This window comes from Ambystoma mexicanum, chromosome 7p (assembly GCF_040938575.1).
Source record: "Ambystoma mexicanum isolate Mex_15411 chromosome 7p, UKY_AmexF1_1, whole genome shotgun sequence".
Classification (NCBI taxonomy): Eukaryota; Metazoa; Chordata; class Amphibia; order Caudata; family Ambystomatidae; genus Ambystoma; species Ambystoma mexicanum.
Window position 1 is genome coordinate 755,404,418 of NC_090939.1, and position 12,444 is coordinate 755,416,861.

Here is a 12,444-nt window from a genome sequence, read left to right on the forward strand (position 1 = left end):
AACACAAATCGAGGTTCACATGCCGCAGAAGCAAAATCGCACTTTTGCCATCTACCGTCCCCCATGAATACGGACACAAGACATTATGGCCCATCCCACTATGGCACAAAGTGAAAACTATACCCTTTAATCTACAGACATTGGCTACCTTCGTGGCACTCAGATACAAATACCGATTACGATCATCCCAAAAAAGGGCAACTCCACATACAGGATACACTTGCTTCTCCTATTTAAAAAATGTCATGTCTGCACAGAGCATTGGGATAGGCGTGGGAGTCTGGCATGGCACGGTTACACAGAACACAGCCAAGAAGTTTTATCACTTCTAAAATTAACTTTTACGGAGATTGCAAATGTCTAAATTCAAAGTGCTAAGCAATATGGAAGCAACATTCAACACCCTGCACCCCACCCACAAAAAAATAATTCTCTAGTCTACAAACAGTGCGGCTGCCCCCACATCTCCCACTCTCAACTTCACGCCCCGGGTGGGGAAGTAAACTCTTTAAAAGAAGAGGGTTGGTTCTGCTTTAATGAAACACCATTACCACGGTCAGTGCTTGGGTGGGCCCGACAAACATTTTACTCTCTCAAAGGGCCTAGGCACAGGACATTAGGCGACATCTACTCTAGGGTTGGACTCTAAACTATTGCCCACCCCTGTCATCAGTGGAGCAACTTTGCTGAAAAAGTTAGGGGGGAAGGGGACATGACATCTGAAGAAAAGGTGCCCCAGCCAAATGAATGCGGACAAAATGGTGTGCCATGACAGTTGCGGGGCGGGGCAAACACCCATGTCCCCCCCTAAAATTACACCCATGCCTGTCATCCCCACAAGAACACACTTACATTTTGTGCTTATATGGTCAAAAGTCTAGAGAAATGGTGTGTGGCCTTGTGTAAAAGTTAAACTTACCACACTGATGGCAGCAAGGTGCAAACAGCATCTGGAAATCATGTTCGCAGTACTTCCTTCCCTCAAACTGAGAAAGGAAAGACATGATCAGAAACCGAGTCCACAGAAGGGTAACCGCATGCTCCATACATTCACACAAAGTGCTTTCATGAATCGTTTAGGACTAGAAAGAGGGGAACACTGGTGCAAACGTCAGTAAAACCATCTCTCTCCCTCCCCCGAGACTTTATTGTACATATTTACACGTACACAGATCCATGGAGCACTCGAATACAACACTCGCCCAACAATCTCCTGAGCAATCGGAACACTCGCCAACATTCATCCATGGCCAGAAGGTGAGGATAAGACTAGACATACATTACAACACGGGCTACTCCCAACATCAGAATGCAACATTTGGTCACCTAGAGTATCATTTTATTAATTGGTTGACAGTGAACATACAAACAGCATGAGAGGGACTCTGAACTGCCTACTTTCTCCCTGTGCAATCAGGAAAGGGTCAGCAGTTGCACTCAAATACCTGCTACACCCCATTTTAAACCCCCCCCCCATGCAGACAGCAACAAATGTTCTTTGAGTGTTAACTACGGGGGAGAGAGAGGACTGGAGGAGGACCTCTGCTATCCAATGACTTCTCCATGCCCCTTACCTCTAAACACAAGAGATGGCATCAATTCTTCTCCCCCACCTGGTAGACCTTTGTATTGGAGGGGTGGACAGCTGCTACTCTGTAGCTGGACCCAAAACACAGCCTCCACTGTTGCCACCGGCAGCGTGTGGTGCTGGGAGAGGCAACTGATTGACTTTAGCTGTGTAGTAAAATTAGATTCCAAAGACCAAACTGACTGTGTGTGAGTGGCACCCATCCTATGGAATTCTCAGCCTCGGGATTTAAGTTGATCAACATGTCCTTCTAAATTCTAAGCAAGACACTATTCAGAAAGCGGGGGTTGTCCCCTGAAGGAACCTCAATGTCTTTGTGGGGAAAAACACGTTCACATATTCTTTCACATGAATAATTAGAATCAATGTAATTTCTTACAGCATATTAAGAGATGGATTCAATCATAACACAATGTGTGAAGAAAGGGAAGCACGATGCATTCACAACTGTACACTATCACACACAAAAAAAACCTAACAGTGCGCTCAAAGCACAGCCCTGTGTATTCATGTGCTCGCTGAGATCTGTGTAGGTCATAGGTGTGAATGGCAGATAGTTTGGACTAGGACTACCATCATTACTCACCTGTTACTATACTGGCCAGGGCTCGATTCAGTTCGTATTACTGAACGTGTGCATTCATAAAAAAGGAAAAAGTTAAATATACGAAAACTGGGTGTACACCAGTGTGCGCTAACAAAGGGCGGTGTGAGAAACCTGAAGGTGTCTCCCGAACTAGACCCTGGGGATCTGTCATCCATGTGGCCAGGACACGGCCATCGCTGTTGAAACCCGTTCCTGGGGGTGGACCAGTGAGGGAGGATCATCTGGATGCGAGGTCATCTGGGCGTGGAACGGGAATACCTACGGGTGAGAGGCGGTATTCCCCTTCTGTTAACCCCCCCTTTCCCGTCTTGTTACATAGGACGCTCAACCTCTCTACACCACCCCTTTACTAACAGGAACACCTTTGCACACCACAAAAGAGCACAGATTAATGTTAGAGCCTGTTACATAACGTGTTCAAACACAAGGGTCAGGCAATTTTCCTGAATCACAGACACCCGACGGCCCTTTCCCTTCCCCAGAGGGATAAAAGGTGGAGCACAAGAGCACAATACGAGCAAGGCAGACTGTACAACGAGGCGGCTAACCAGGCACGGCAGTTCAAGAGAAGGAGAAAGACGGCACAAACCAAGAGGGTGACAAGGAGAGAAGCGACCTTGCCCTTTCCGACCAAGGCCCGTGAGACCTTTGTGGAACGAATTGTAAGACCGCAAACAATAGCCTAAGTGTGCTGCAGCAGATGTCAACGGTACAAGTAGCGTGCCTATGATGATAAGCAGGACAGAGTGAGATGTCTGCTACCGTGGTAAAAGCCTTTACTCTCGATAAAGAAAGCCAAGCGGTTCATCACAGCCGGTGAGTCGAGGGGAGGGCCGATAAAGAAACCAAACTGTGTTGAACACCTGTTAGGGAGAATTCTCTCTTTAGGCTGAATTTCCTAACCTAGTGAGTCCCCCAGCAGCTTTGCTGGATTTCTGGAGTTTGTTTTTTTCCTCCTGCCAAGAGTGAGACTCTTTTTCTCCCACTCTTGGACATGATTTATGGTATTCCTTTGATTGGTAATGTGTTTTATGGGCTATGGGGTCCTTTACTCCATAGGGTCTCATGTGTTTTTCCTATGTGTGTTACACAGCACCCTCCGTGCAGTAACACAGGGGTGTCATAGTGACACCCCACCATAGACTCCATACCTTGGGACTGACTACTGTCTCCCACGGCATGTAAAGTCACCATTGGCTTTACTAGTCCCAAATTATTAACAGAAGCCAGTACGAACCATCATATTGTGGATGTACTGGTCGGGTCAATTCGATTGTCCCGGGGTCTGTTAGTCGAGGGGGCACGTCTCCGTCCCCCTTGATCGAGGTTTGGCTGGTGGCAGTGGAAAATACTTTATATTCGACCACGGATATTTCCCTATGGGATTTTCCCATTGTTCGAGGCTACCAACTTTAATTATTTAATTCTTATAGCCTCGAACATACCGCCGGTTTATTTAATTAATATTAATTCTCCGGTTGGTATTTTTTGCCAAGACTCGATTCTAAAATGGCGTTTGTGTTCTCTTCTGTGACTCCAACCCAAGTCGAGCCCTTTGTTCCACTTATTGGGGGGCTTCTCCACAGAAGCCTCCAAAAGTGGTGCCACTCTGTCTGCGTACCACAGGGGGTATGGGAGGGGGTTTAGGCACCCTGGACTGAGTTACCTTGGTAACTCAAGTCGCACTCTTGTGTGATTGACCCAAATGGTGAGCCGGCCGACTCACCACTTAGCATGGTCGAGTGACAGCTAGGCTGAATGAATGGGGGTATGCTGCATAAAAGCAGGGCTTTGGGGACTGGAACTTCAGAAGTCGCCACAGGACCTGAGAATCCGACGAGGGAGAAGCTGAGCCGACCTACCACGATGACACCACCGGTAGAGCCCTGCGGAATCGACTCACCACTTCCCCGACGACAGAGAAGATCTCCCGGCTGGAGAGGCTTCTTCCCCTGACTGGTGGGCACAACCAGTTTACCTTTCTTTCTTCGCACCCCAGCCCGGTTTGTGGTCGAACTGCCCATGCCAAGCACCCCGGCAGCCGGATAGCCACTCACCACTGAACAGCAAATCACCGGACCACCCCTTGTACCTGAGAAACTCTGCGGCTGGTTTCTTCCCTGGCAGTGCAACAGACTCCTGTCTTCCTCCACGACGAGATCCTCTCTTCCCCCGGACGAAGCACCGACTTGCATCCGCTGCCAGGAACAACTGCCCCCGCTGGAGCGTTCTCACCACTTTAAGGTACCGTGCCCGCCAGGCCTCCCTTTCTAAAGATTGCAACAAGGTAATAATAACTCCTTAACCTTCTGGACTGAGCTGGCCACCTTGACCCTCTAACTGTTCCCTTTCTTTGGTCCAACTCCTTTTTGAATCATTCCAAGACTTTTGTGCACTGCAAACGTGTGACCTTGGACACATTTCGTTTCGATCCCCTTAAAGTGGATCCGGCCTACTGACTCTGAATTCACGGTTTTACTTTGCCTTCCTCTCTTGTTATGTTCTTGTAAAAGTGTTGGGATCTGTTTCTCTACTTTTCTCTCCCTTTTTAAAACAAACTATTAGAGTGCCATCTATGTTAAGCGCTCACCGCTGTCTGAAAAAAAGTGGAGCTTTACTTAAGACTGGTCTAATATTCTTTTAAGGGAGTGTATATCTTTTAGTGACCGTGTTTTTGAATTGCTTATTATTAGTGCCTGTGTGTTTTTCTAGATGTGGTTTTAAATAAATAATGATATCTCTTTTACACTAAACCCTGGTCAGTGTTTACTTGTTCTTGACCTATTGTGAATACTCTGTATACTGCCTAACTCTTCTTGAGAGAAGTCTGACTGCTCAGCCACAGCTACTAAGTGAATCTGTATGGTACAGACTGCTACCAAGTGGGTTTACTGCCAAACACCTGTAGTCCTAAATCTTTTGCAGTGGTCCCAGAGGGAACTGCACAGGTCTCTGCCCAACAACAACTGATTGCAGAATGTACAAATAACGGTTGATGTAAAAGGGGAACGCTAACTGCAGATGAGCCAAGCACCATGTGGGTGCTCACTCGAGAAACTCTGGCCGATTACCTGATTGTTGAAACTACTATTACCAGAAGGCCTTAGGAAGGGCGAGAAGAGGGTCAAAGTGGTCATACGGGGGTCTGTCAGGCACACTCCTTGAATCAGCCAACTTCACCCCAGTCTCCCGAGTGCCCCTTACAACCTCCTGCTCACCTGTGATCTCCTCGTCCGATTTGATTCCAAATCTCTTTTTCCACAAAGCCTCTTTACTGGAGTGTAGATGAGGTCCTCGAGAGGAAGCCACCTTGACCCTCAAACCCGGGGCCAATGGGGCTCCCCGAACCGGGGCAGACCGGTTTAGGGGAAAAAGACGAAAGGCGCAAAAAACTCCTTCCTTGCTGATAACGGCGACAGCTTCCTAGGCAGGACTGCGTGAGTTAGAAGGATCCAGGTGTTCGGGATATCCGCAGAGAGTAGTGTTTGGTAGCAGTTCCAAGGGAATATAACACTACTGGTGATTGAGCACTAAGTGAATGAGCAGAGAGGGGATGAAACAGGGGAGCCAGAGCGGGAGAGAGAGCCAAGGTAAGTGGAGCGGAGAGAGGAGCTCCCACAGAGTGAGGTGGGCAGAGAAACAGAAAGAATGCCTGGAAGGCAAACGGGAGAGGAAGAAAGAGCGGCAACTGGAGCGGAGGAAAGAACTGAGGCGTACCAACCCGGAAGCCTAACGCGAATAGGTTGCAAAGTGCGGGCTTCCGGGTTGCCGCACGTAAAAAGACGCCGCTGGTGGGGAGGCGGAAAGGCTGGACCGCTGCAGTAGGATGCGTGCAGCGTGACGGCTCATGTCAATGGCCGCTCCAACGCCAGCGTCTCCACAGCTGCCAGCGACCGCCGTGCGTGACGGTCTAGTAAAATCTTCTGTACAGTTGAGTCTTTGACCGGTAGATGATCGTGAATAAGGGAAGTGAATACCTCATTTTAAGAACGTAGAAAGAGCTGAGATTGGCAAAAGTGAACTCGAACGAAGGATGCCGATGAAAAGGGGCAAAATCTAAAGTCCCAAAGGGAACAGTGTGTTGACTAGAGTGAACCCGGCAGAGGGTGGTCCACATTGAATTAATACTAGTGAAACACTGAGGGGAAAATATCCCGCTTAATAAGAGCGACGGAAAGCACTTGGGGGCAAGAGTGAACCCGACTGAGGGACGTCCAACAGTGTGTTGTAAAAAGATATTGAGACCTGTGAAGAACAACAGGTGAAGGGATTTGTGAAATACGAGGGAGGTGGATTGTCCCCCTTGGGACTCAGCAAATGGAAGAGTGAGGAAAGAAAGCCAGAGTTAACCCGACTGGGGGAGGCAGATATTCGAGAATGGTCTGGGCCAAGAAGAGTGGGACCCAAGAGTGAAAAATCATCACCCCAAGTGTAATCCGAAATAACTTTTTGTTTGATTATTTGAACCATAAGATCCTCGGAAGCAAGAGAAACAACCTCTGAAGATCCTGATATTTATAGGAACTGTTTGAGGGGTCTGTGTCCGTAAGAGGTGGATCCAGGGGTGAAAGAATCACCCCAACGTGCAAGCAGAAAGGAACCTTTGTTGTAATTTGAAACGCATCAGGCTCTCAAAGGCAAGAGACTTTTTATAGAGCAAGAGACTTGGCCATCGGAGATCCTGATAGCTGAAAATGGAACTGTCGTCTCGTGCTGGGAAAGCTCGAGCGTGTGCTGTGCTCCAGAGTCCCGCCTTGTACTGTGCTCAAAAAGTGGGGAATGGAGACCACGACTACCACATCCGGACATATTTTTTGTGAACACTTTCTTATGAGCCCTAGCCCACACTTTTGTATTTTAGCATAAGGATTGGCAATAGGTTTTTCTTAGTATAGGCCTTTTTATTTGACAACGTGCCACTAGGACTGCCTTATTTTGATTTGATGGTCGTAGCTTGCTCCCATCCAAGATTTAGGTTTAGATTGGGCATTCTGCCACTCTACCTATACAGTTTAATAAAGACCCTTGAACGGTGATCACTTATGTGTCTAGTCTTGATACCATGCCTTCTTACAGCGGTCATTGTCCCTCATGTCCCCCCTATCTTCTTAACTTACAGTGGCACCCATTAGTGCCCCCAGCATACCTTTGTGCCGATATATTGGCTTAATGCTCTCCTGCAGCGTAAAAAATAAGGGCATGTTCCTTCAGAAGCCTACAATATAATAGAACGTAACACCCACCCTGCAAGGAAAGCACACATTTGCAATGTACCACCCCTGGGACTTTGCCTCACATACTCACCAACTTCTTTTCATCATAAACCTAAGTCACAGATATTCTAAGCAACAATGCATGATTGCATTCCAGTTTGGAATTCAATCATGCAGTAACAGTAGATACACACAGGGCTCCTCTTTTTTTGGCTATAAGGTGGCACTAAAGCGCTGCATATAAGTCAAACTACTGCTGTGGGGAGTGAAGCTAGGAGAGAGATGAAGAGGGACAGAGCATGTGGGGGTTTGATTATTTGCCCACCATTTGACAGCCCATTGTCATAGTATACTTTTATAGACCTGCAGCACCAAGGGCGGTATCGGGCGTTATGGGCCCTGAAGACAGAGTTAACGAGGTTTGAGGGCCCATAGTGAGGGTACAGCCCGAGGGCGATGTCTATAAAGCTATTAGAACCCATGGGCAAACACAAAAAGTTTGTCAAAATATATATTTTCTTTCTTATTTGTTTTTTGGTGGTAAATATTCCATGTGGAATATTTAAGTTTATAAAGGGGCACAGTAGAGGGCTTGGAACCATGCCCTCAGCGGGAGGAGTTAGCAGATGTGCGTGTGCAACAGAGCACAGAAAGTTGAGACCAGAGGAGTGCAGGAAGGCAAGCGAGGACCACAGAAGAGTGAGGGACAGAAGAGAAAGGCTAGTTGAGGGGGGTGAGTGAGTGCAAAGTGAGGAGTGAGGGACACAGGGAAGGTAAGTCAGGGAGCATAGCCGGAGGTGCATGCTCTGGCTCACGGAATGGAGGGGGGGGTGAGCAGGGCTGGCCTTAGGGCAGGGTGGGCCAGGGAACCGCTTGGGACACCGTTCCCCCAAGGGTGCCATTAGCCCCCTGCCACACCAGCTCAGGGGAGTTTTTTTTCAAGGGATCCCCCGAGTTGGCGTAATGGGAGAAGGCGCTGCAGGCGCCCTTTTGCTATTTAATGCGTCTGCCCGGGGCGCATTTGATAATAGGGTGCTGATTCATGCAATTACCTCCTTGCTCCGACGTGAGGCGGTTTGCTTTGGAAAAGAGCACTCCTGCATTAGCATGAATGCCCTATTCCAGTGATTAGCTCCCAGCGAGGAGCCGGAGAGGGGAGGTAGAAACATTTTTTGGCGCATCCTGCATCACCCCCTGCCTTGATCAGGGGCCCGCAGGGTTGGGGGTGTCAATTTGTGCAGGGTGCTGCTGCCGCTAAGGCCAACCCTGCCAGTGAGGGACAAGTAAAGGGGTCCCTCTCAGACTTCACTGCGACCCCTAGCTGTCATGCATTTAAAGAAAACGTAAAAAGCATGTTTTTTGTAGGAAAATGATTTAAAGAAGGCCACTAGAGGGGGTGAAGTACTGTTTGTGCTCGACTTTCCGAGCTACAAAACAAGTAAAAGGCCAAATTGACCAATAGCGAATGCGTATTCACTGGCCCAGGGTTCTAATAGTCCCTATAGCCAATCCCACCAAAAATGCACCCACGAGAGATCTCTGCTTTCTGAGCAGCATTCTGAAAGGTAATAGTTTAATTGCAGCTATAAACCAGCCCAAACAAGTTCTTGATGTAATGAAACGGTATTGATCAAGTGTGCCTTCAGCCACTTGATTTACAAGCAGCAGGTGCCCTTACACCTGTTCCTTGTACTAAATTCCTGTTAAAGACTCGCATTGGCTCTTGTATAAGCATTAGATAGGAATGTGCCAGTCACAGTCATTACATGCACAGGCACCAACACGATTTACAAGCTGTTGCCATCTTATGGCAACGTAGTACTGTTATGGCAGTGCCTGGAAAATCTGAATCCCAGGCCAACACAAAAGCCCAAACTCTTGCCTTTGAGGATACTTACTTCAGGTCGGGAGTAAAATTGTTTTTTTAGGAAGTGAAAAAACGATTTCACATTTTTCACTGGGGGACTTCCTAGGTAAGTAAAAATAGGTTTTAACTGTAAAATTGGTATCTTTCATAATCCATATTCTTTGCATCTAGTAAGTCGTGAAAATGAAAAGATCCATTTTTGCCAATGTCCTCCATTCAGATAAGGCACCAATAATAGAGCACCTTCCTGTGGCCACTACCAGTGCCTCGGATCCAAACATATCCGTGGAGCTGTGCGAGTGTAAGCAGGGGACAGGCTCATGTATGTCGGTTTTCTTTTTTTTTAGAACCTTTATTTTTGTTTCAAGGATTAGGACTACGTAATAGTCAACAGCATACAGTAGGAAGCAAATAAAATACTGCAAACCCGCAGCTTTTGCTCCGAACATTATACTAAGCATAGCCACGTTATCGTTTCATTTTTCTTAAATTCAGATTTCAAGTGAGAAGAAAAAGTGCGGAACACTGCCCTTTTATAAATCACTGCAGTTGCGGAACAACGTTCAAACTTCATATGTTACGGTTATACACATCAAATCATTCTACGCTTCGAGCATCCCTTTAAGTTACTTGTTTCCTGTAGTGCACTACGCTCTAGGCCAGGCCAAGAGATTTAGCTACTTTCATTCCCAAATCTCCCTCCGATCGATCTCAACCCAATATTGCCCTTTCTGGAGGTAGGGGGCTGGAAACCGGTCACCATTGGTATTGAGCTAGAAACTCTGAACCATAGTTGGCAGATTTAGAAAACGCCCAAACTATGCCTAGAAAGGCACCTTAACCTTGTGCCAACATTCTCTTCAACAACCCTGCCAAAGGGTCAAACGAACGTTACTTACCAAACTGGTAACGTTCTTTCGATGGGATGTTCCTCCGACGTAGTCCACATCTATGACATGCAATGTCCACAGCTGTGCACTTTAAACATTTTTCGGCAGAGGGTATCTTGCGTCCATGGCGTCGAGCCAATGTCCCTCGAGGGCCTCCGTCGAGGGTCGATGTCACCGGATGTTATATATAGGACGTGCGGCGCCCGTTGCCTTAGTTTAGTTTTTTCCCTCAGAACGTGTGGCACCAGTCTCCTGCCAGTATAACCGCCTACAGTCTTGCGGAAATTGAAGCTGCAATCACAGAGGAAATTCTCCAGTGGGGCAGGCTGGGAGGGCGATGTGGAATACATCGCTGGACCATCCCATCGAAAGAAAGTCACCAGTTTGGTAAGTAACTTGTTCTTCGAAGGAATTGTGTCCTCCGACGTATTACACATCTATGACAGACTCCCAAAGCAGTACCAGACTATGGAGGCGGGAAAGAATTTAGAAAGTGAAATTTAGAGTACCCAATCAAATGGCTGAACAGAGGACCGCCTTACCAAAGGCCAAATCCTGCCCATGGATAGAATCCAGGGAATAGTGTTCAACAAAAATATGGACAGAAGCCCATGTGGCTTCTTCAAATATTCCGAATAGGAACTCCCCTTTGTAGAGCAGTGGAGGCAGCCACACCCCTAATGGAGTGAGCCCGTAAGCCTACCAGATGGTCCTTCCCCGCTAAACGATAGCACTCAGTGACAGTTAGGATAATCCATCTGGACAAGGTCTGTTTGGAAACAGCCTGACCCAAGCGGTGTCCAGCATCACCTACAAAGAGCTGATCTACTCTGACCCGGGACATCCGTGAAAGATAAAAGCTCAAAGCTCTCCTACGATCCAACCTATGGAGCCTCTCCTCTTCCTTACCAGGATGCGGAGGAGGATAAAATGCCAGAAGAATTACCTTCTGGTTCAAATGAAATTCAGACACAACCTTCAGAAGAAAAGAAGGTCGCACCCGCAGGACAACCCTGGCCTTATGGAAAACAGTAAAGGGTGGCTTGGCAGAAAGTGCCTGCAATTCACTCACTCTGCGTGCGGAAGTAACCGCAACTAAAAATACAGCCTTGAAAGACAACAGTCTCAAAAAGACAAGAGCGTAAGGGCTCAAACGGAGCTCCCATCAGAAACTTTAAAACCAAATTCAAATCCTAACCCGGCACCTGGAAAGGGGACGGTGGAAACCTATTAGTCAGTCCTTTCAGAAACTGTGAAATCACAAGGAATCTTAGATCACTCCTCAGACGAGCGCTTAAATAGGGACAGCGTCGCCAAGTAACCCTTAATGGTACCCACTTGAAGGCCGTTGTGGGCTAAAGAAAGCAGAAAAGACACCACCAGAGGAATGGAACATTAGAAAGGATCCACGTTCTCTACCCTGCATCAGTCGCAGAACTTCCACCAATGGCAACGCTACAGGGATTTTGTTGCGGGCTGCCAGGCCGAGAGCAACACCTCCATCACGACATCCGGGAGGTCCCAATCCTTGTATCTCAACCTTTCAGATACCAAGCATGAAGGTTGAGAGACCTGACCTCTGGATGGAGAACCTGACCCCCCTCCCGTGAGAGCAGATTGTCTCGGCAGGGAAGACATGTCGAGAAGGTCCGGGTATCACGCTCTCCAGGCCCAATCAGGAGCAATGAGGATCATGCGGGAACCGAACCTCCGCAACACCTGATGAATGACGGGGACTGGAGGAAACGCGTACAGCAGTGGGAATTACCACTTCACTATAAACGCGCCCCCTAAGGCTCCTCTCGGGGGAATCTCTCACACTTCCGGTTGACACTGGTGGTGAAGAAATCTACTTGAGGTGTTCCCCAAAGGGCGAAGATCACCAAAAGGACTTCCTGAGCCATCTCCCATTGTGAGAGACCGTGCTCTGCCTGCTCAGAGTGTCTGCTGCCGCGTTTTCGTCTCTGGCCTGATGAACTGCCGAGATTGAGATTTCCTGTTGGATGGCCCATAACCACAGCTGCATCGCCTCTCTGCACAACGGGAGTGACCCTGCCCCCCCTTTTTGTTGAGGTAATGCATAGCCACTGTGTTGTCCGTCATAATCAGGACAGTCTTCCCCCGCACAAACAGCAGAAAAGGCTGCAGGGCCAGCCTGATGGCTCTCAGCTCTAACAGATTGATGTGGAGTCTGGACTCTGAAAGAGACCAACGGCAGCTGGCTGTCAACTCGACATGAGCGCCCCATCCTGTGAGGGAAGCATCCGTCATGATCGTCA

General features: G+C 48.0%; 1 protein-coding gene across 13 annotated transcripts in view; it reads right to left on the reverse strand.

The window, feature by feature from the left end:
• The window catches only part of LOC138526302 (LIM and senescent cell antigen-like-containing domain protein 1), a 548,584-nt gene that overhangs the window by 75,550 nt on the left and 460,590 nt on the right, over positions 1-12,444 (reverse strand). For all 13 annotated transcript variants that reach the window (XR_011283543.1, XR_011283548.1, XR_011283545.1 and 10 more), the window contains one exon: positions 920-986. Coding sequence is in view for 4 of the 13 variants with exons in the window: in XM_069636882.1 (XP_069492983.1) it covers positions 920-986 (67 nt within the window). In the remaining 9 variants the exon portion in view is untranslated. The remainder of the gene's footprint in view (positions 1-919; positions 987-12,444) is intronic.